The sequence below is a fragment of the Syngnathoides biaculeatus genome, chromosome 12 (genome assembly GCF_019802595.1).
Source record: "Syngnathoides biaculeatus isolate LvHL_M chromosome 12, ASM1980259v1, whole genome shotgun sequence".
Taxonomy (NCBI): Eukaryota; Metazoa; Chordata; class Actinopteri; order Syngnathiformes; family Syngnathidae; genus Syngnathoides; species Syngnathoides biaculeatus.
This window is the reverse complement of record NC_084651.1, coordinates 20839885-20865037: the sequence shown is the minus strand read 5'-3', so window position 1 is coordinate 20865037 and position 25153 is coordinate 20839885. Positions and strand designations below refer to the sequence as shown.

The 25153-nt window shown below is 40.2% G+C and overlaps 1 protein-coding gene and 2 long non-coding RNA genes across 5 annotated transcripts in view; 2 read left to right on the top strand and 1 right to left on the bottom strand.

The window, feature by feature from the left end:
• macrod2 (mono-ADP ribosylhydrolase 2) overlaps nucleotides 1-25153 on the bottom strand; it is a 460594-nt gene that overhangs the window by 33334 nt on the left and 402107 nt on the right. For all 3 annotated transcript variants that reach the window (XM_061836387.1, XM_061836389.1, XM_061836388.1), the window contains exons 11-12: nucleotides 11940-12018; nucleotides 1695-1733 (exon numbers count right to left, since the gene is read on the bottom strand). In XM_061836387.1, coding sequence (XP_061692371.1) covers nucleotides 1695-1733; nucleotides 11940-12018 — 118 coding nt within the window. The remainder of the gene's footprint in view (nucleotides 1-1694; nucleotides 1734-11939; nucleotides 12019-25153) is intronic.
• LOC133509431 (uncharacterized) lies at nucleotides 9375-12740 on the top strand. The gene is made up of 3 exons (XR_009797342.1): nucleotides 9375-9627; nucleotides 11484-11578; nucleotides 11972-12740. It is a non-coding gene; the product is annotated as an uncharacterized LOC133509431 (long non-coding RNA).
• On the top strand, nucleotides 13878-24252 carry LOC133509430 (uncharacterized). Its single transcript, XR_009797341.1, has 6 exons — nucleotides 13878-15369; nucleotides 15743-15866; nucleotides 16582-16788; nucleotides 17348-17491; nucleotides 18587-19050; nucleotides 22373-24252. It is a non-coding gene; the product is annotated as an uncharacterized LOC133509430 (long non-coding RNA).

Here is a 25153-nt window from a genome sequence, read left to right as displayed (position 1 = left end):
CCACAACAAAACAGAGAAACTGTTTTTGGCAATAAAGAAAAGAGAATTGCTGTTAGTAAATACCTGGACTCTCCATCTTTAATAAACAAAGATCAAGTCCAAAACCTTGATGTTCTGATAGATTTTGACTTGACTTTCAACAGTCCTATCAAGTCAATTACTAAAACTACCTTTTAGTATCTGAAAAACATGTCCCGAGTGAAGGCTCGCATTTGTCAAGCAGACCAGGAGAAGCTCCGCCATGCTTTGGACTTGACTATTGTAATGGTCTTCTGACCATTCCACACAGAAACACTAAGTCAAGCATCTCATGTATACAGCCCATCAAAACAATGTGGAAGCTCAAATTGTATCACTAAAACAAACAACACTACACTGAGAACACAAATCACAATGTATGGTAAACAAATGTGGACTGGTATGTACTGTTTTTTATTCCGGGGCAAGTGAAATACTTTCAAAGTCAATCAAATGGCAAAAGGAGAAACAAAATTCCTCTAATATGGAGTGCCTGACTTTCATTTGAAGAAGTTTACATTTAAATTTGGGGTGGGCATTTCCATTGCAATTCAGAGCTTGAAAAGAGGAAAATGTACTCAATGTTCGGTATTATCCGGACTTTACTTAACTAAGTTTTGCTCGACACATAATCCATCATCCCATGAAGCATCATGGAAAATCAAATTTTGATCTTTCAATCAAACAAATACAGCCAGCCAACTAAAAAACAGCACTCAAAACCTAGTTACCTCACAACGTCTCACTTTGGTGCTTGGCCAAAGTACCCAACACCGCTGTCATCCATCTATCCATTTTCTTTGCCGCTTATCCTCATGAGGGTTGCGGGGAGTGCTGGAGCATATCAGCAGGATTTAGAGCGTCCTATTAATGTTGCATGTTTTTTTTGCGATGTGGGAGGAAAGCGGAGTGCCCGGAGAAAACCCACGCGGGCACGGGGAGAACATGCAAACTCCAGACAAGCGAGGCCGGGATCGAACCCGGGTCCTCAGAACTGTGCGGCCAACGCTTTACTAGCTGATTCACCGTGCCGCCCACTGCTGTCATGTTTTCTAAAAAGTTGAAGGGAAATAAAAGAGAAAGAAAATTCCCAAACTGACAAAAACAGTTAACTAAACATCCGCCTTAAAACCCTCTCTCACTTATTTATGTAAATAGTCCATGCCACTTTGCATTGGTGCCCATCTCTATTCAACACATCAGCGCATGGACAAATGTCAATAGCGAAACATGATAAGCAGTCTCTGGGCGCTGTAGGCCACTTACCAAGATGGAGCAGTGATAAAAGCTCAACACTCTGGTAGTTGTGTTTGTTCTCCAGCCTAGCGCACGCTGCTGGGAGACGTTTCTTTGCCACTCACATTGGGTGGTCTGAAGGCATGGTGCCAGTGAGTCGGATGAAGAGTATTAACGGTGGACATAAGCTCTTGTAATGCAGTGTTCCTTACTGGCATTAAGTACTTTTAACAGCAACACTTTAAATGGGGATTCAACTTGTCAAGGAATGAATAAACATTCAATTTACTCTGCTGCACACAGCAAAAAACAACATTGCAACTGACTTGTCTCGAGTCGAAGCTATGCCACTCGCTCAGGTTGTGGGTTCAGTAAAAGGAAAAGGGGTGGAGGGGTGGGGTTAAAGTAAAAAGGTGAACATGAAATATTTCATCACTCACCTCCTTTCAGCTGCTTGTCTGCAACTTCCATGTCATTGTCTGCCAAAGGTCAAAGAAAAGACAGCCTGTTAAATTATGATGAATTATGATCATGCGGTCGTATCCATTCCATTTGTGTGTGTGCTTGCTATGTTCATTACAGAAGGCATTTAGCAAAAATTGGATTTTTTCGACAATAACAAAGAGCTAAAAATGTCAACAACAAACACGCTAGTATGTTTTATAACTATACTCCTTCTTGCCCTCACACAAGCTCAGACATTTCACAGCTCTCGACTGCACGACTAGACACCCTTGGATCTATTACATTAAAACGACTCACCGTATTTGTGAGTGTGTGCGTGTGTGTGAGCGAGACATCCTTTTTCAATTACTTCTGTAGAAGTTGGCTCAGCATATATTACGCCAAACCTCCCGTTTCCTCCCAATACAAGGAATGTAAGCGGCGTCGGACAAGTGGGTCTTAAAAATCTCTTTGATTTTCTCAGAGCCTAACGGAGTGAACCAGAGGTGTTTCTGCTCGGACGGGTTTTGCTGCAAAGTGGGAGATGAGAAGAACACTTTGGATGTTGCTTACTAAGCAGATAGAGAGCAACTGTGCTTGGCTCCCATTAAACACACAGATTCAGTTCAGATGAGCACGAAGCTTGAAAGAATGACATTATATCCTGTGCGACGCCTTTAAAAACATACACACACTATTAGTATGTGTAAGGGCAGCCAATACAGCCGCAAGAGTATGTCTGTGCCATGATAGCACCTTAGTGAGCAAGCATCCAGCACGATGAAAGGCTTTTGTCATCTGCTCTGAGCGCATCAGAGCTCCCAGTGGAGTCAGTGACAGCCCCCCCCCCACCCCACCCACACACTCGCACACATTGTATAACACTGAATAAAAAGCTACAGTGCATTCATCTAAGCCTGCTTTGGGAAACATGGAGAGTCTCAACTACTGTCACATGCTATCACATTATTAGCACTCATCAACACGGTTTCCTTCTTTGTTCCCTCCCTCACAATATTCCTTCACTCAGTTACTCACTGACTGACGCACCTTGCCATTTTTCTAGCTGTTACAAAAACAAAACTAAATATTTTCTTCATCCCTCATCCATCCTTTCCTAACTTTTTGTCTCAATTGCTGTCTTTTGCTCCATTGGTTTGCTCAACTATTTTCTAAATATGGTCCTTTCTTCCAGTATCTATTCACTCATTCATTCTTCACTTTTATTTTACTTTTTTGACACCTTCCATCTTTACATTCTTCTTTTCTTCCTTTAATTTCTTTCTTTACCTTCACCATTAACCCTTCACCTATAACCATTTGTCACTGTAACCTTCTCCATTTGAAAATAAAAAATACAGTACATAATTTAAATTTCCAATAGGGTCGTTCTTTTTTTTAATTTGAAAACAGAGTTGGCTGCAACCTGGATTTTCAGTCAGTAATTACTTAGAAATAACTTCAATGTTGCACACTGTTTTACACTGGACTGTATCATTCTTGGATACTATGCCGTATTTACAGTTCTAACAGTTTGGAGTTCTGAATGTACCGCCAGTGAAGCACAATTCTAGCAAGTAGCCACTGAACACACACAAAAAAAGAGATGTAGAAATGCAAAAATGTGTAAACTTGAATGCGTACAGAAACAGATGGAAGCTTCATTTTGCAATTTTCAGGAGGAGTATTCGCAAATAGATTAATTTGGGCTACAAAATTGGGACTTAACACACCAAGGGCAAATTGCAGTGGCAGATTTACCATCTTTAAATTGCGCGTTTGAAAGTTAGAAAAATACCAGCAAGTGGCATCATCATGTAGACATAATGAAAGCTGGCGGGACAACTTTTCAACACGTGTTAACATTTTTGAAATGCTAACAAACATCACAACAATTATGATTTAGCATAGCATTGGAATTTTGAAGCTTCTTAATGATCAGAGCGCTGAATTGGAGCCAGTTGCAAGGGGTCAAGACAGTGTCACCCATGAGAAAGTTCCTTTTTTAACTCTGCATTCTTGTGTTTCTGGGTCATTACAGAGCACTGTGACAACTGGTGTTGGCCTCTCCAAGAGCAGTTTCTGGTGTGCTGTTCATAGTTTTAGATGCAATGTTACGGAGGATAGCGCCACACATTCCAGAGATTTGAATGAAGCTCAAATACTCCATTTGTGTAAGTGTTTTTTACATTTTACTGTGACCGTGTGTTGCATTTTGAAGCCAAATACAGTAATAAGTTTGAGTGGCATGCATACACACACGGCAAAGCGAAATGCAAACTTCACGATCTAAATTCCCGATGTGCGTATCGTTCTGTGCAGAACACACTGTCCCATCTTTGGTAGTCACGCTATTTATTTCAGTCTCTGTCCATGTTTGGAAAGTATGCCAACACATGTTCACAGAGATGTTGAGATAATGTATCCATAAGGCCATGCTGTAGTGACACCTCTGACTTGGAGAAGAACTGCAGCACAATTTCAAAACAAAGCGCATAATTTTCCTTTATACTCAACCGCAGTGACGTCAGCAGGGTCGGCGCACAGACAAGTATAAAGAAGCCTTCACATCTGCCAAAACTGACTAAGAGAGTGTGAGCTGCTGCGCTTTCTGGCGATCACATCTCTAACACACTGTGGTCCTCTCATTTTCCTGCCATGGGGGAAAGCCTTGTGAAACCAAGACAGACTTCATTTTCACCCCTCACAGGGCTGCTGCAACCTCTCATGTCCTCTGTCAACATAATACATGTGTGAGATACAAGTGTGAGCACAGTGCAGCTTCGCCACTTCCCAAGCAGTGGGGGGGAGGGCTGGGGGGTGCGGAGCCTTCCGTCAAAGATGTGGTTGTGGGGGGCTGGAGTTGGAGTATAAAGTATATTAACAGCCATGTAAACAATTGTCAATCGCAAAATCAGTGAAACCGTTGCAGAGAACACAACAGCCCTTATGGATGCGAGTGCTGGTTTCATATTGTCAGCACTGAGACTCACCAAGGAGATGAAATGATGGAAACCAGCTTGTGAGCAGCCACCCTGATAATATGAGTTGAAAAGTGTAACCAGAATCAATTTCTATGTGGTTTAACTGTCTAAAACCACAGCTGCCCTCACTGCTTGCAAATTCTGTGCTAAGGCAGGCATGATGTCGATCAAAAACAACCAAATGGAATCATGTTATTCTGTATTCATTGATTTACCTATTCATATTTTTCGATACTGTAGCTGAGACTTGTGTGTGGAAAGACTTAAAACCTGTGGACAGTGAATAAAAAAAAAAAAAACTGCAAAAAATGAGTAGTCCCCCAAGCAAGCTAACAGATGGACTGAAGGGATTGTGTTTTTATGTAATTTGTGTTCATATCAAGTGCTTCCTTTTTTCCACACTTCTTTCCTTGATGGCTTGTATTGTGAACTTCTAATTTGGGACTTGGAATATTGTTCAGTTCTCCACTATGTGATCACAAAACACAACATCTTGAAAAAATGTTCATCACTTTTTATCAGTACAATTTTTTGAAAGTCTTTCTTCATTCTTATTCAGTTTTTTTAGTATGTCAACTAAATTTAAGCACTAAATGGCCATTTTACATCGGTTGTAGCTGAACAAAACCAAGCTTGTCCACCATGATGAACGCTTCAACCCAACGCAACTTTAACATATACCATTGACATACAATTCATCCTCATTTTTGACTGCAAGTGCACACAAAGGCTAAATAGCTAGTAACCTTCTTCTTCTTAAAAAAAAAAAAAACTCCAAAGTTGTAACCGATATAACATGAAACTGAAAAAAGATAAATGAAAACAATACTGAAAATGAACTAACGAAGACCAGGCGGTTTTTTTTTTAATGCTCCAGTAGAATTTAAAAGGTACAACCATACAAATTCTAATAAGGAAAGTGGCCTGGACTTAATTTCATATTTTCTTGCAAAACCAATTGACCCTGAAATCAAACTATTGTGCACCCTTTAGCACTTGAGACTTTTTTTGGCTGTCGATGGGGATTTGGCCCACTCTTTGGGGGCAAACTGCTTCAGCTGCCTCAGGTTTGAAAGCTTCCTTCTCCAGATCGCATGTTTCATTCAACTCCTTCCATAGATGTTCAAAAGGATTTGCTGTAGATCAAGGCTTTTTAGAATACTGTCGTCAAATGCTTTGTTCTCACCCATTCTTGACCATGTGCTTTGTGTTTTTATCCTGTTGGACTTGTGGCTGTGACCAAGTTTTCCACTGGACAGCCCAATTCGTTCCAGGATGTCTTGACATTTTATTCTAATGGGCAGATTCAAGACACCCTGCAGCGCTGTGACCACTGTGGGCTTTTCTTTCTTAATGAATAAGTACCAACAATTTATTGCCACTTAATTTGTTCAGTGACTCTTATAGTCTGGCTTTTTCCTCATATTTATTTATTTATTAAGTTGCATCTTGTATGAAAATTAACTTATGAGTACAAAAATTACTTAGGGGATTAACTGACTTTTTTTTTCACGAGTGCTTTGCTGCAGGGTTTTATGCAGGAAGTTTCTGCAGTTACAATGCCAAAGAATTTTGCATAATGCTTGCCTCTTTATAAGATTCTTACTACGTTTGTGTCATCAACAGGAAATGCACCGCTTCATGTCAGCCAACAAGAAATGCATGGCCACATGATTTACATGGGATTCTAAATAATAAAAAAACAGAAAAGGGGAGAATGAGCGGAAAAAGAGGCATTGAGTCGAGGGGACCTCCAAGTAAAAGCGAGTGAGGCCTGCCGAAGATGATAATAGGCAGTGTCCATGCGACGTGACACATCAAACGCTCACTGATGTCAAGGGACTCAACAATGTCTCAGGTGTCCGTGTGGTGCACTGAATCCAGCAGCAAAAACATCTGATTGCCTGTCTCCGACCGTGAGGATGATGAAATGTTCCGAAGCACACCCGCTGTCATTCTTCGCAGGCTAAATGTCTTTGTACAGGCTACAATGCTACCAATCAGCATTTCTTTGTTTGTTTCCGTCTAACCTATATAAGCTTCCCAATCGTCCTTTGAAGCACAGCGTCAAGTTGTCGAGCTGTCATTATTTTCACCCTAATTAGTCATAGAGCGGCTGCTGTCACCGAATATGGTTGGAGCATGCAAATAGTGTGTACAAATGAAAGAGATGTAGAATTAGGAAAATTTATAAGACCAAATCTTTCTTGGACTACGAGGGGAGTCATATCCCCTCCCTCACAGACATGGGCACAGAGTACCTGGGATGCCATCTTCGCACTTGGAGTGGTATTTTATGGGAGCACAGCTGTTGTATATGTCTATCATTTATATTTAAGTAGAAGCAAAGCATTCAAATAGTGAAGAATATTCTTTGACATTCATTTTTACAGACTTATTGTCACTGTTGGGAGGAAACTGTGTGTCTGAATTTAATCAATGGTTTTTATGAGGTGGAAGCCCAAATTAAGTACACATAAAAATAAAAATACTCAAAATTGTTATTGCCATACTCATATAAATTGTGGGCCATGAATGTATAATCCATGAAAGTTTAACTTTTTCAATGAAATTATGGAAATAAACTTTTCCATGATGTAGACAGTTTTTTTTTTTTTGGGAAAAGGTCTGTGCAGACACACTTGACGTAAATAGTATTTAAAGTGCACGTTTTGTGTCAATTATTTCTTCAGTCATTCTTTTATATGTTTAATTATTTGCTAGTTAAGATGTTCTGTTTACTACGGTGATAATTTTAGTTTCCATGTGACACCATACATGTGTACGACATCATCAGTAATGACCTGTCTACACAAGCAGTGTGCGGGTCAATGTAAGCTTCTTCTGACTACAGATGTAAAATGCAATTGTTCCTCACTGCCTTGTGACCGCCATCATAGGGTAGCATGCATACTCGCTAAAACACTTGCTGGCATGCATCCTAACAATGTAACCAGTGTGTTGAAGTGTACTTTGTTGGACAACACACAACAACATTTGCAACTGCTGCGACACAGTGTGCCCAGAACGCCTTAAAAGTCCACCTCCATTCCATGTATTATCCTGAATCAGATGCACCTGTGTGAGGTCGTTAGCTGCATAAAGACACCTGTCCACCCCATACAATCAGTCAGACTCAAAATTGTAACATGGCCAAGACCAAAGAGCTGTCCAAAGACACCAGAGACAAAATTCTACAACTCAACATGGCTGGAAAGGACTTCAGAGAAATAGCCAAGCAGCTTGGTAAAAAAAAAACTCCACTGTTGGAGCAATCATTAAAAAATGGAAGAAGCTAAACATGACGGTCAATCTCAACCGGAGTGGCGCCTCATGCAAGATATCACCTCGTGGGGTCTAAATGATCCTTAGAAAGGTGAGCTATCAGCCCAGGACTACACGGCAGGACTTTGTCAATGACCTGAAAAGAGCTGGGACCACTGTTTCCAAGGTGACTGTTGATAATACACTAAGACGTCATGGTTTGAAATCATGCATGGCACGGAAGGTTCCCCTGCTTAAACCAGTACATGTCAAGGCCCGTATTAAGTTTGCCAATGACCATTTGGATGATACAGAGGAGTCATGGGAGAAAGTTTTGTGGTCAGATGAGACCAAAATTGACCTTTTTGGTCATAATTCCACTAACTGTGTTTGGAGAAAGACGAATGATGAGGTGAGAACACCATGCCTACTGTGAAGCATGGGGGTGATAGCATCATGCTTTGGGAGTGTTTTTCTGCACATGGGACAGGACGACTGTACTGTATTAAGGACAGGATGACCGTGGCCATGTATTGTGTGATTTTGGGGAACAACCTCTTTCCCTCAGCCAGAGCATTGAAGATGGGTCGTGGCTGGGTCTTTCAACATGACCCGAAGCACACAGCCAGGAAAACCAAGGAGTGGCTCTGTAAGAAGCATATCAAGGTTCTGGCATGCCCTAGCTATTCTCCAGACTTAAAGCCAATAGAACATCATTAGAGGGAGCTGAAACTCCGTATTTCTCAGCGACAGCCCAGAAATCTGTCTGATCTAGAGAAGATCTGTATGGAGGAGTGGGCCAAAATCCCTCTTGCAGTGTGTGCAAACCTGGTGAACAAATACAGCAAACATTTGACATCTGTAATTGCAAAGAAAGGCTACTGTACCAAATATTCACATTGGTTTTCTCAGTTGTTCAAATACTCATTTGCAGCTGTATCACACAAATAAATCATTAAAAATCAGTCATTATGATTTCTGGATGTTTCTTTTGAGATTATCTCTCTCACACTGGCCATGCACCTACGATGAAAATTTCAGACTCCTCCATGATTTCTAAGTGGGAGAACTTGCAATATAGGGTGTTCAAATACTTATTTTCTTCACTGTACATTCTTTATTTACACAAATATGACACATGAACAAAAACAAAGCCCAAATATTGCAATTGTCTTTGGTGGACATCTTGTTTTACCAGTGCTAAAACGAAGTCCTCTCACTCTCTTTTCCAAATGCAAAGTTTGCTTGCTCACATACCACATTACACTGTTTACCTAGCTCGTAGTTTTATTGGCTGCATCACTCATGGCTCTTAGACCTTTGAAAAAGCTTGAGGAGGTGATGTAAGCGGTCATTTGTTTTTGTGAAGTATGAAAGCCTTTTTGTGTTGAGGAGTTGACATCAGCACAGAGTTTGATGCACGCAGCAAGCAGCTGCGATAAGACCGAATCATTTTTAAATCAAACAAACCGCTATAAATTTTTGGGGGTAATATTTTTTCTTTGTTTTGATGATTGAAATTGGCAGTTGAGGATGATTTTGGGATGGTGTTGTGTTGATCTTGGTGAGATATAATACCAACGTGAAAGATGCGGTGTTTGTAATTTAAACATGATGACCTTTTTTTGATAAATTTCTGCAAAGCCAGGATTTGGGGAGATAGGTCTACCACGACCGACAGGTACGTCTTATGCATACATAACATAAAACATAATACCATCATCATGTGTCCGTGACAAGCAAAGATAGCAGTTTTGTTCCCCTCTATTGCCGCTTATGGCAAGATGTAGGGCGTTTATCGAGTGACAGTACTTGTAAGTGGCTGAAGTGATAACTGGAGAACAACAGCTCCAGATTCTCATCTGAGAGCAATAATATGATGCGACGGGGACTGGGTACATGAGGGCAGGCGATATAATTAAGGTCTGTACCCAGAATGTAATCTTTCAGGAAGGCGAGCGGGACAGATGATGGGCGCACACTGGGAACAAAACGCTCTCCATCTGGGAAAAGCGAGACGAAGGCCTGAGAGCCGCTATTCCGTTGGGGAGGTGGGTGGGTGGTTGGGGGGGCGAAGTAAGGTAAATGGGAGGTAATGCAAGGCTGGTAAAGCCAGACAGCCTCAGCTGAGTGGCTCCCGAGCTATTCAACTCAATCCTCCATGGAGCCTCCATCAGAACTTGTTACGCCGTCTGCCCTCGCCAAGAAATAATGCTGCTGCCAGGAATGGAGGTTGTAAGGGAGAGTCATAAAATACAGCAGGAGTAAAATGTAACAGATGTTTATCTCACAAAGTATTGAAGGGCACTAACCAAGGATTATCAGTGGCTGTTAAGCATCAATACATTTGCTCCTTGCTAAAAATATTTGCATTTGAGGCCAATGATGAGAGGCAGCATTTACATGTTACATTAAAATCACACTGGATTTGTTTAGCAAACATCCATTTCTGACATACTGACATATATTTACATTATTTACTCTTCAGGAAATACAAGCATTTGTCTTTGAAAGCTTTCAGGAAAAACAAAAATCTCATTTTGAATCTCCCAGATGATTGTGTGGGTGTCTTGAAATAGATAATATAAGATTCTGCAAATACTTCTTGGCATGTACATGGAAGCAAAGTGACAAGACCATTCAAGGTGTTTAGTTAAGTGAGCGGAGACAACATAATGCACACAAAATGCACAATGTAATTTGGCAATGAATTTAAAAATCACGATAAAATGATTCATAACATTTATAGAACAAATATTTCAGTTCGAAAGGGTATATCAAAATGATAGAAGACCGTTGGAAGTAATTTTACAGAGTAAACATTTACATGGTAATTTTTAAAAATTTGCGGTTTATTTAACATTTGAAGAAAGATTTGTATCATAGAGAGACTATTTAATGGAAATATAATCTTGTGCACCATTGGAAAGGATCCTAGTCATTTGTAGCATAATCTAGAGCAGGGGTCAGGAACCTATGGCTCGAGAGCCATATCTGGCTCTTTTGATGGTTGCATATGGCTCGCAGAGCCCTCATAACAACATACTGTGCATGTAATTTCTGTTGTGTAGGCAACGCAAATGCCGCATTGACAATTTGTTCTAGTAGGGTAGCAATAGTTTGGTGTCCAATACGGCAGTCAATCTGCGCAGGTGCAGAAGAGTCAAACGCAGATCGTGTCGGAACAACTAATTGTGGAAACAGTTTTGACAAAGATTGCCCAAAGAAAAGAAGATGAGTATTGGAGTTTTCTGCAAGAACGAACAGAGGAATTCTCTTGGTGGAGGGAGAAGGTTCTGCTGTGTGTCTAAATTATAATGACAAAATTGCAACGATGAAATACTGAATATATAAAATATATAAATACTGAAATATAAAGCGCCACTTTGAAACGCGCCATACTACGTTTGCATCAAAATATCCTGCGGGGGCAGCAGGAAGAAAGCATGTCAAGAGCTACTTTCCAGAGTCCAAGTTAGTCAGCAGCAAATCTGTGTTTCCATTGTACTAACATGATGGCAAATCACATTGAATTAGGTTCACAATGAACGGATGGAAGTCTCAACGCCTGCGTATGAAACAGACTCCAAAGCCATCAGCAAAACCAAGCAGCACCAGATGTCGCATTAATGGTAAGAAGTACTTTTGTCATCACTGGTTAGCAACAGCGTAACATTGTTATTTAAAAGAATTCAGAGACTTATTGTACTGTAAAAGTGTTGGTCTTACATAAATGCGCAAAGACACCTGTAGTTAAATTTTTAAGATAGTGTATGGATCTCTTGAAATTCGAGCTCTTGATAAATACTATGAATAATGTTGGACATGGGTTATTTTTTTCCAGAATGGCAAATATTTCATGAAACAATTATCTGCCAATTTCTCGTCACTTCAAAGTGGAAGAAACACAAAATTTGACCATTATAACAGTCTGTGTGAAGCAACGACTGGGAAGTGTATGTGAAAGGAACAAGTGGTACTTAAGACTTATACCTTCAAATATCACGGACATTTTTTTCTTGTAGATGGTGAAGTCAGTTTCTAGGAAGACACAGAAAACGACTCGTGTGATCTGCACAGAAAGAGGATGAAGAAAAACAATTAGTTCAAAAGAACACTCTGTGTGCTCAATAAAAGAGTAACTAAGCAGAACATTTTGGATATTGAAACTTTGTGCAATAGCAAGACACAATCATCTTCGTTCAGGAGTCTGATTAGGTACCATCCCTTTTGAGACCACCCGAATTAGACATTTGAGAGTGCTTGGAGCAAATAGTGAGCACATAACCAGAATTAGCATTACCAAATGGGTGCACGTTACAGCAGAGCAATATCCTGTAAGATCACAAAAGGAATGAGCAATTTCGACTGTTTTCACTGAGCATGCAATTTACTAAATTAAAATGGCAAAAACATGTTTTTACTTCACATGTGGGGGCAATGAAGCGATAATTACATTGATATTGGTATCTTTAAAAAGGTATACCTGCTTGAACACTAAAACGTGTTCATCTTTACCTTTTCAACTTACAGCAGTGACCAACGGTCAAAGGAAAAAGTATGGACGCAGATGTAAGAATATAATAAAGGCATAAAGTGAGCCCAATAAAATGCTGACTGCCAAGTGTCGCACATTATTGCCTGTGATAGTTGAAGTCGAAAGTGGACTGTAATGATGTGCAGTTGGGGGAAAAATGAAGAGAATGGAATACTGGGTAACAGAATTGTGTCTTTACAGGAAAAAAAAAACTCAAGACAGAACATTGCTGAGGTTTTTGAAGTTCTGCTCTCTGAAATCAGGTAGCCAATAGAATGAATAACGGTAATTTTACACAATAACCATTAGAGTAGCATAAAAGACACCATCATGGCTATTTGGTTGTCCTGGTATGGAGGGATGAATTGATCTCACTTTCTGGACTCAACACAGGGATCAAATTCAAAGAGACCCCCTTGCGGTTTCCATACAAGCTCAGATGTATAAATAGCTCCACCACCGGGGCTTTGTAGTAAATGTTAGGGGTCACTTAAGGATGGGGATAGTTTATTTTTCTCTCTCTAGAGGATGCTTATTCATCAAAAAATGTCCCCCTCTCAATCAATGAGGGGAAAACAAAGCTAGTGGAATTGTGTGCACATTGTTGAACACTGCGTCAAAAAGTAACAATATGCCACCGTAATGCATATGACAATGTACTGTGTACTATGCAGGATGGCAGCACCCCAGGATTCCATTAGTATTTTATGGAGTTTAACCCTAAAAGTGATTGGCCACTGTGAAACCACTCATAAAGGCAAGTTTTACTGTGAAATACAAACAAAGGCTTCTATGAGCCGATACTTATACTGGGTGGAAAACAATGTTCTGTTACTTAACCTGTTCAATTTAGGTTCACTTCAGTTAGGCTGGCCCCACTGACACAGACGGGAAAATGAGGTGGATGATGAGAAAACACACCGCAGGGAACAAACATTACAAACGAAATGACTGCTAGGATCAAATTTAATTGTGCAGCATTGCAGATGTTTTTGTTTCCAAACAAATACTTCGATGCAACATTTTGGTTTTGGTGACATTACAGTAGGTTCTGGTTCTCGCACTGCTTGAAGTTGTACAACAAATGAATCACATCTCTACAATGCAGCGTTGACATTTGAAAACGTCCCTGAAGTAGTATACTGTGGTACAGAATTTAAGCCAAAGCATTGTTGCAATTCTCATTTAAAAAGACAGAGGTCCAACTGCACCATGGAATGGATTGAGCTTGTATGTTTCACTGCACATGCTACATGTACAGTGAAACATTGTAGCATGTACATATATCTGTATATGGTCATAGAGCAGTGATTCCCAAACTTTTTTGGAGAAGAAATAATTTTCACCCCCCCACACAGTATTTATATGAATACAGATAGGTTTAAATTGTAAATATCACTGCAATGGTCACTTTTACAGTTGAAAAAAAAAATAAACTGGCAACTTTAGCAAGCCACCAAGAATAAACAAAAACTTTTTTTTCCTGCTAAAATTTAACATCTGTCATAATTTCATTTAATGTCATTTCAGTGGTTGCTGTGGGCTTGTGTGCTCGGTGGTAAAATTAGCTCCATCTCCTGGGTGTAATTTAATAATGAAAAATGTTCATGGTCGCCCCCCTGTCAAAACCCAAGACCCCTGTTTGAAAACCACTGTCATAGAGGAAGAAAGCCCAAGGATTTGTGTGACAATGAGATTTCAATATTACCCTCCAGTTTACATTTACACTGTCTAAAATGTAGCTCTTCAGAAAGATATTATTTACACGTAAGCCTACTCATCACCAAAAGAAGCACTGATTAGGGTAAATGTATAATAATGACTCGCAAAGCTACAAACTTTGAAAGATTTTAAGCTTCTCAAGATGACCAATGCACATCTAGTACATGTGTAGTTAGGTTGCTCCCCGCAACCATCAAGGTTGAAAAAGTTAATGGAAGACTAATTAGAAAGCTGGGTTCCCTGCATGCTGCCATGCCTTGTCATTATTCATCCCTGATTGGAGCGTCTTTGCCAAAGGGTGAGCGCAATATGATTGGATCCCCTGACTGCTTCAGGGAGGGATGGTCAGCTTGACAGGAAAAAAAAGAGAAAAATCTTCCTTACACTAAGGGCTGTACTTCTATGGCCTGTCTTTCTCCATAGCACACTAAAGTAGATTCCAACCTTGATGCACATATCTGATTCCCCTCCTTTATAATCAAGCATCATAGCAAAGTACTATAATAATGTATCCAGAGAAATATTGCAGATTTATTGAACTACTAAGTTGAGGCATCTTCTCAAACTGTATCTTTCTGTCACAAAAAAGTAAACAATATATATATATGGAACAATACTGAGCTATTTGTTCACCTACAGTCTATGTGTAGGTTTTACCATTATGAACAGGAATGAAGAATTTCACTCATTCATCCATTACAGTTTATCCAAATTCTTCCTCTAACAAGGTGAAAGTAATCAAGGCTAGAAAGTAGCAATCATAACTAACAACCACTACAACATTTTTTCTATGAATCCAAGTTCCATAAGGTTATGACTACAAGATGAGACTTTGCCCCCAGCTATAACCCATGTGGCTTCAACAACGATGCGGCATATTTTTTTTTCAATCCCAGGAATGTCACATTATTGTCTATTCTTAGCTCCGAATTCACTCAATAAAAATTATGTTAACTACTCATACGCTTTCGATGAGTTGCATTTTAAAGTGTTCACCATTCGCGTTTCTCAATCCAACCCGCCCTAATTGAAGCTTTTAGATCAGTATTCAGATGTGCTGAAGTGCTGTTCGCTCAACTCAACATGAGGCTAAAGAGGGGCACAATGCCAGAGGAAGCTGTGCTGCTTCTCTTCAACCTGAAGAGTTGGAGTAGATTCACTAAGGTAATAACTAATGAATGAATGAATTAATTAATTAATTAATGTGATTTATCTTAACGTTCTGGATCTTATCTTTATTGTCCAGACTTTTCTTTTTTTTTTTGGGGGGGGGGCAGTAACCAAGTATGTTTGTTTTAGTGTGTGCTGGTCTAATGTGTTTTTATATACTACAGTAAGGTAGGGAGGTCTTGGTTTTACTTGCATTTGTGTGTATAATTTTTGTGGTTTATGATCCAAAAATGGCAGCAATTATACTATTTGTAACAAGACCTGGAATTCTATAGAAAATATCTTATGTTGCATTATCATTAATTCCCCTTTTTTTGTAATACAGTAGATTTGATTGCTCATTTTGATAATTCTCAATATTGACTAGAGACCAGTCCAGGGTGGGCCCTGCCTCCTCCCCCAAACTCAACTCGCTAAGGCTCACCAGCTCACCCGTGACCCTAATAAGGACAAGCTGTGCAGAAGATTGATGGCTGGATGGATGGATTCTGGTAAGTATCAAAGCTTTTCAGGGCATTTGGAGCATTAACCACACCAGGTGGCAGTCTAATACATTCCTTAAGCACTGAATATATTAGGAGATAATTACCATTCAACACTTTATGCAGAGAAAAAAATGATTTGTGTTGTGATCAGTACATGAAATGACTGGTTGTTGAAAGACTATTAAAAGCTATTTTAATGATTGTGGCTCTGTAGCACATGACAATGGTGGAGAGTTCACAGGGTGCCTCTGACTATCTGGCGCTGACAGCAGAATAGGACATGCAGGCAAAATTCATGCAGTTTTTTTCCCGCTTGCACGTCCGCATAGATTTTTTTCAAGAGAGAATACGTTGCCCTTACATGGCTGCTCCACCTGCTATTTGAATTCATAAGACAACAGTGAACACTGTGCTGCGTCATGAAATAAGTATCCACTGAAGCGCACTATTCACCAAAACATATGTTGAGGTATGCAGAGTTTGCTATACTTTTAGTCAAGCTTATGGTGGGCGAGCATAATCAATGGATGAAATCATTGAACATAAACACTGCAAGTATTAATTAATTAATGTTAACGCAGACCATTCAATATAACAACTTTATCACAAAATTATACCTTGACTAAGATACCTTGAAAGGCTCACAGTGGTGCGACAACCTCTGCCTCGACCAAACAAACCAGCCCAAATGAGTGCTAATGTCATGGTCCTGCCGTTCCAGCCCTGGCTGGGCATGTCCCGGGAGACCGATGATGATTAGGAGACACACACCTGCGCCTCATCTCCGCTGATTAACCCTGGTACTTATAGGACCAGGGGACAACTGGTCTTCGCCAGATCGTCGCCTCGCATTCCTCGTTCCCGCACTTCCGAATTCCTGACTCCAGCCTCCCGTGTTCCGACCAACGCCTGTCTCCCGACCTACCCTGTAAGCCTGTCGCTACTGATCCTGCTGCTTGTGTTAACTGACTCCCCGGTTACCGACTCTGGAACAAATAAAGACTTTCTCCTTACTGCTTGCCTGTCACCCGATTCGTGCATTTGGGTCCGCCCTCGAGTCTCGTTCGTGACAGCTAATATTTATCTTTAAGCGCATCTTGCGGGTCATCTAGTGAGTCCCGTACCAACTTGGTCCTGCTAGCATTGGGCCATGACAGCACACCTAAAAAAATTAACTCGGTCTCCGCCTTTGCCTGGACTAAAATTGGAGGTGTTCTTCCATAGTCCATGAGTCGTCCTTCTAAAAAGTAGAGTGGCAAAATATTCTGTATATTGGCAAAGTAAGAGTGTCTGTTGGATATAGCTCTTGCATTGGATCTCATTAGTTTGTGCATGAACACCTAATTATGGAACCAAGAGTGTAAATTATTACTCAAAGATTTAATCAGATCAAAAATAACCATGACAGGCATCATGTGTGTTCTTACATGGATATTGTGTGTCATTGTTCTCAAGACTAAAAGACGCCGGTATTATTTATTCCACAGCCAGAAATATCTCCTCTTGAAAGACTGCAGCATCAAAGGCATCATCAGGAGGACTTCGCTGCCTTTGTTGTCTACAATGTAGGTTTAGTTCCAGGGTTCACTTTGAGGCAGGCAGACCACAGACGTCCAGGCCCCGTTTGTAATGTAATTACACACACCTGCGTCTACTAGTTCACAGAACATACAGCCTGAGAAAAGGTGAAATTTCTTGCAGGCCACATTCTAATCAGTAGTGTAAACAAATTATCCTTCTTGCAGTGGGGAAAAAAAGATGCATGTCAGCAGTCATAAATTTAGTTACATTGCAATTATAATCTTGGTCAAACCGGATTTTTTTCATAATGCTGTTGGTTGAACCAAAGTCGGATTGCTTTTTAACCTCAACTGAACCATGACAAAGTTTGCTTGATGATCAGGTTCATACCTGGACAATCAAATCTCAGCAACAGGGGAAAAAAAACATGATTTCCCCCCCCCCAAAAAGGGACATTAGACATTAAGGCTGAATTTACACACTAGTTTCCAGTTCATACTGAGTGCCTATACTGAATTTCTTTGGACATATTTCAATTTATACGATAGCGCTGTGCTCACATTCATTGAATAAATGTCAGCCTGTATGGAAAAACATCCAAAATGCACTCAAACAACACTGACAGTTGTTGACCTTCAGGTCCTCCCATTAGGGGTCATGACAACGAGTCACTCAAATGATTTGTTTGGCACTGTTTTTTTTTCACCAGATGACATTCCTGACTCAACATTTCCATTTACCTGGACTTGGAATAGCAGTAAAAAGCTGGCAGGAGAAAGTAGCATGTAATAATATTCATAATAATAAAACATAAACCATACTCCAGATGCTGTACATTAAACAGTGTCTCCCAGTTGTTGAAATGAGTGTAATCTTGACATTACTTCTCCTACTGGCTACAGTCTAAAATTATTTTGCCTTTTATTTTGCTTATGTATGTGTAATGTATTTACACCATATCTAATGCTCAATTAGTCTTCGGAGTTTAGCTTTACAGCATGTGTCTTTTTAATGTGTCTGTGATGTCTGGGAAGATGTCGGTGTGTATTTTTCCACAGATGGCCATATTTCAATGTACGATTGTACTCATAGCGTTAGCGCCGATCCGTCTGCTTATGCCGCCGTAGCAGTAGCAAATACATATTAGATTTAACATTTGCATTTTGATCTGACTATATCCATTTGACTCTCTTTTTCCACTTTAGGCCATCGTGCCCATGGAAAAAAAGGTTGAATGCTACATCCAGACTGTGACATCATGGCTCCATCATGACATGAATCTTGTGCTGCTTTAAAAGCTACAGGCCACTGCAATGTCCCACGTTATGATTAAGGAGCGTTGGCCACTCGGGGAATGCTGTGAGAAGCTTCTCAGTTTGACTTTGATTGACCCTGGGCAGAAGCTCCACCTGAAGCAAGCTGGAGCATTATCATTTCAAAGACAGCCTCAGAAAAGGTTGTCCCTTTGAACAAAACGCCTCCATCCATACATCAAAGCAGATGCCTGACATTGGACTCAGTGAAATGATGGTTACTACCAAAGACCCAGAAGAAAGTGCTGGACTCAAGAATTTGAACTTCCAAAGCCGATCGATGTTAGCTACTGAATAAATCACACAAAGGGCAATAGGACAGCCAATGCAGTCACTGGAATATTGCCCAAAAGATGGTAAGTTTTGTAAATTCTTACGTGCAAACTTATGCACGAGTGCGCAGCACAGAGTGACTTAATAGAAGTGATAACATTCTGCTAAGCCACCTGCTTATTTCATCAGTGTAAAACATCACAAAGTGGCTCCCAAAGCTGCATGTAGAACAGAATATCAAACATTTTGACAGGAAAAATGCTGTCTAGCAAGGTTTAGAAAAACACATACGATATCAGCAATTTGTATTTTAATTCAACAAATCTCTTATTTTTCCAAAACATTTGAGCTCAGCTAGAGTGGAGCACGCATAAGGCCTCGAACATTTTCTTGCTCATTTTCAAAGATGATTTGCGCAAACTGAGAGTTGAGCAGCTTCTGCCAAATAGATCTAAAGTGCAGAAATACTGAAACAAAATTGGCTGTAAAAGTATCTTTAATATGTCAAGTTTTTATCTGTCAATATATCCATCCATTTTCCGAGCCGGTTATTCTCACAAGGGTCACGAGAGTGCTGGAGCCTATCTCAGGTGCACCAGGTCCACCCCAAACTGATTGCCGGAAAAAACGCATGCAGGCACGAGGTGAACATGTAAAATCCACACAAGCGCAGCCTGGATATGAGCTCAGAGCTGTGAGGCCAACACTCTAACCAGTTGCGCCACCGTGCCCCCTGATATACATTTTCAAATTATTTTATAAAACATACAGAATGCACCTGAAAGTGGGGCCAAGCTTTATGGGTTTTACATGCGTCAGTAGAGTTGAAGCAATGTCAAAATGGGAATTATTTAATTAGCAAGCACTGTTTCCCCAACAAGAAGGAATATGTCAATAAACTCCTACAAGGACTGCAGATTTTATCACTCGGCAGAAACTGAATGGTGAAGAAAGTCATTTAGAATGAGAAAAGGAAGATGATTCCCCACCAGGACCTGTAGAGGTCTTTGAACAACTCACCACAGAACATTGTGTGTTTGGCCAATGTTTTAATGCACTTTTCAATAAATATGGATGGTCAAATGATGATAATGATGGAATGCTCTAGTTTGAGACTGTGGGGAATAGTGTGACGGTGAAGGAGAAAGGGTCATTTTCAAATCATAAAGATGAGAGGAAGTGTAGCTGTGGACAAGGTCAGAGGGGAATGATGAAGGAAGGGCTAATGTGAGGGCTGTATCTACGATCTATGACTTCATCGGTAATGATGTGACCTCTGGTCTCTGGCCTATGACAATCTTTGCTGATGAGGCTGGGTGCATGCGTGCTCGTCTAAGTTTGTCAGTCTGTATCTAGCAAAGATCGAGAGAACGCTAAATTGAATGGAATATCTGCCTGAGCTCATCTTTGCCCAACATGAAATAAACTTACCTACTGTGTGCTCACAGCAGGAACTCCCATTGGGTAAACTTGCAAGATCGAAAACTCTGCCTTTACAAAGATAATGAAGCTTGGGATTGACAGTCATTATTAAGATTGTTGCGAGGGGTAAATTATTAGAAACAGTTCTCAGTATGGAGCAGTGCAGAACTACAATTTGTATTCTTTCATGTTTTATGGTATGACACTGGGCTTGTGGGTAGAATGTCTGCCTCACAGTTTTAAGGCTCAGCCTTCAAATATACAGCCTTCCTGTGTGGAGTTTATATGTACTTGCACTTGTGCTTGCGTAGGGTTTCTTTGGCTTTTCTCCATATTAAAAAAACAAAAACAAAAAAACATCCATGTTGGGTTCTTTGAAGACTAAATTCTTCATAGGTGAATATGGATGTGAATGGGTGCTTCTCAAAATATGTGATTGCCTTGCAACCAGTCCAGGTTGTACCCAAACTGGACCCCAAACTCACCTGAAAAGGCTCCTATTCATCCTTGAATGTAATGAGAACAAGCAGTCAAGCCCATGTGCAGGTATGGATGGATATTTCAGTTTTTTTCTCTCTTAACATTGAAGCAACGGGATGAATGTTGCAGAACATTTGGTAATTAGACATTTATTGTTTTGTGATGTCTTCTAAAACTCCCAAACCTTTTCTATGAGGAAGTGTTTTTAATGGACTTGGTTTTCATAAAAACGACCTGTTTAGCAGCTGTTTCACCTCCATTGTCAAACTACACAGTCACATTAATTTGTTGGTCGAGTTAAACTTAAATTGTGACGGGTGCACAATTAATGTCATAAAAATGAATCCTTTGGCCTGCCAAAGGTAACAACTGGACACCAATTTGTTTCCTGGTGAACAAATTGGGAATTTCTTTTCATGATATAGAGCACAAAATACAAGTATCCAATAAGCAAATAATTTTCTTAGAACCTAAACTAACATGACATTGTTCACTGGCACATATCAGAGTCAATATATAATCTGCTACACTCAACAATATCAACACATACAGTAAATGCTGTTCCTCTTGTACTGCATCTCTTTAAATTCTGCAAGTGTACTTCTTACATTGTTATTGTATTGTACTCTGAGTTTCAGAATTCTGTTTCGGTTTTTGAATCATTAACTTATCTCTTAAACCTTTCAAGTGCTCCCATTGAACACCAATACACAGCACAACAGGTTGGAAGACTGGTACTTTCAATCTATTCTGTTTCTTTAATCAATCAAGAGAATAGGAAGCAACCAGGCTGGTACAAAGTACAGCCATTTTCATACTACTATGGCAAATTCCTCTGGGCAGAAACCCATAGAAGCTAGTGGAAAACACAAATGAGATGCACTGATGTGCTTAAAGCAAAATACAGCACTCCAAATGTTTATTAGTCAAAGATAAATCATCTTGATATTCCCCTAAGGAATATGGAGGATATGGAAGAGTCAATGTGTTTTCGTGTGCTGCTTTGGCACATACACCTTCTCCTTCCTGCTGTGTGTTTGCCCTGTCTGGGCTTCGCTTTTTGTTTGACTCAGAATCTTGGGGAAATGTATAGTATGCGCTGGATGGGTCTCTTCTGGGTACTTTAAAAATCTTCAACATGAATGGGAATCCAATCACAACGGGTAAGACTAACGGGTAAGACTAAAGTTCTTGAGCATTGGTCTGATTTCCAGGAAGGATCACAAGACTACAATCCAGCAGTCAATGCAGTATAAATTTCAATCATCTGTAGTCATCTAACATAAATCTCAACATTTCTACAAGAAAGCATACTATGCTATAATAATCCATATTTTTCATTGTATGAATGTTTATCTACTCAGTCCTAAACCCACCTGGACTGTATACTTTTACATGGAAATGCAGATGAGTGTGCGCAGGCTGTGCTTTCTCTCCTCGCCGCCTTCAAATCATAATGGCAGTTCTTGAAAGGTTTTATAATCTTGGTGTTTTTTTCTGTAGAGCTTCACGTCATGAGACCATTTAAGAAAACTGCTAAGAAAATACTTTGCCCCATACGCCACCCCTCACTCACCCAGCTGGACAACCGACCGCCACCACACTTCGGAATCCCTTCCTGGGTTAAACATCCAGGAATATGATTTGAGACACATCTTCAAAAATAAAAGATCAACAAAGCAGTGGGCCCAGACCCTGTGTCTCCACCCTGCAACAACTTGTTCCAGTCTTTACCCAGATCTTCAGTATACCTCTAGAACTGTTTCAAACACATCACGATCATCCCAGTCCCCAGAATACCTGCAATCTCAGGTCTGAATGACTACAGGCCTGTTGCCCTGACATCTGTGGTCATGCTGACCTTTGAACTCCTTGTGCTGGACCACCTAAAGAGCATCAGAGGTCCCCTGCTTGGACCCATGGCAGTCTGTGTATGACGCAGTCATCATGGGGACTGCACTTAGTCCTAGAACACCTCAACGGCGCGGGGACCTACGTGAGCATCCTGTTCACGGATTTCAGTTGTGTTCAGCACCACCATCCCCAAGCTTCTCTCCTCCAAGATTCTCCAGTTCAGCATCTCACCTATCATCTGCCAGTGGATTTACAGCTTCCTGATAACCAGGACTCAGCAGGTGTGGCTGGGGTACAGACCCTCAACCACACGCACCACCAGTACTGGGGCACACTATGGCTGTATCCTCTTCCTGCTGCTCTTCTCTCTCTACAAGTATGACTGCACCTCAACCCACCAGGCTGTCAAACTCCTGAAATTTGCAGTTATTGGCCTCAACAAACAAAGACCACAAGTCTGACAGGAAGTGAAGTGGCAGGAGTTGTGGTGTGGCTGACACAACCTGGACTTGAATATGCTCAAAACTATAGGGATTGATTGTGGACCTCAGGAGGCATCTTTTGCCATAGCTGCCCCTCATGCCCAAGTGCCGTGTCAACCGTCAAGACCTTCAAGTTCATGTGAATTACAGTCGCTCAGAACCTGAGTGGGAGACCAACCATCCGTTAAAAGGCCCAGTGAAGGATGTTCTTCCTGCAGCTTCTGAGGAAACACGGCCTGCAGCAGAAGATGTTGAGGCAATTCTACACAGCAGTCATTAAAACAGTCCTGTGTTCATCCATCACAGTCTGGTTTGGAGCTCGCACAAAAAGACAAACTCTTGACTGCGACAGACAATTTAAACTGATGAAATAATTGACGATACCCTTACCCACCCATGAGGACTTGGACGCTGCTGGAACAAAATCGTTACGTTCACGAATGATTCATTCAGAAGAACAAATCTTTTTAATGAACAAACTGTAATGAAACAGTTTATGAAATTATTGCTTTTTTCAGCAACAGTATGCACCAGAATGCAGCAAACTGAAGCTGGATTTAATTGGATGCAGAAATGCTTTTTTTTTTTTTTTAAATCTCCCCACCATTCCTACTTTAAAATACACACCAACAAAAACACATATGGTACTTCAGTGATTGTGTTGCGTGAACGTGAACCTCAGGTATGGATCATAAAAGGAATGAGAAAGCACATAAATGGTTTTCTAAAAAAAGAACCGAACAATTTGATGAACTTACTTTTCGAACAGATCTTTTGAAGGAACTGATTTGATTGATTCAGTACATTCAAAATAACTTCCATGCCTATCACTAGTATGTTAAAAGTCATTCTGTACTGGTCCCACTATACAGTTGAACATCTGAATCAATATGCTTAAGGCATTACGCATGATATGTTTTACAACTGGTAACCATAACAAAATGTTAAGTCATTCAATGGTTTTGGCAGATTTGCACTGCTTAGGCAAAAACAGAATGGTAATGACAGGTGATCTAAAAAAAAAAAAAAAAAAAGAAAAACCTTTGGCGAGAGAACTACCAAGTGACTGTGTGTGGTGAAAAAAAAACAACTAAAAGGCTTTACATTAGAGCTGCTATTTGACATCCATTACACAAAACAGGAATGACTATCCAATATGGACAAATGTGTCAAGCAGAACCCATCCAATTAGCCATTTTGGACTTTTGTGCAGTTAAACGTTAGAGAAAACACCAGGTCAATGCTTTTGTGATGTTAGCAGATTATAGGAGCATTTGCATATTAGTTAAAATGTCCAATCATCTGAACAGAAAACTATCACGCTTTAACTGAGATAAGATTATAGTGTGTTCGACAGATAGTACCAAACACTTTTTGCATTTTTTGTCTGTTTAGTTTCTTAAAGTCACAGATTCATAGGGGATGCTGAAAAGTTTTTGCACAGGGGATGGGCGGTTGATTATTTTGTAAATAAAAGTTTTTCCTCAAAGTGTATAGCCTACTAATTGACCAAGGAAGAACTTTTTGTAGTAGCCCCTGAGGCTTTTCTTTTGTGGATGGAAAACAGCTGTGTAATTGAAGACTCAAAGGCCCAGTTACAGGCTGACATGGTGGTTACACACGTCTCACATCTGGATGCCACTTGAAATGAATCTGAAATAAAAATGCTCTTCCAGGATACACAATGAATGTTCCTTGATACAGCAAATGACTAAAAGGCACATTTTTGTTTCATTTTGGATTCTTCTGATTGTCTTGTTAAGGTCCAATAAATTCTCTTTCCGTGCTTTACTCAAAGGGGTTGTTATTTCACTCGCATCGTTAAAAGACAAAACTACCCCACTGGAGTTAGATATGTTGGCTAAATTGTTGGCGGTCTTCGAACAAGCAGAAAGAAAACCCGACAATGGTGACTGAAAAAAGAAACTGATGAAACTTCAAAATATCT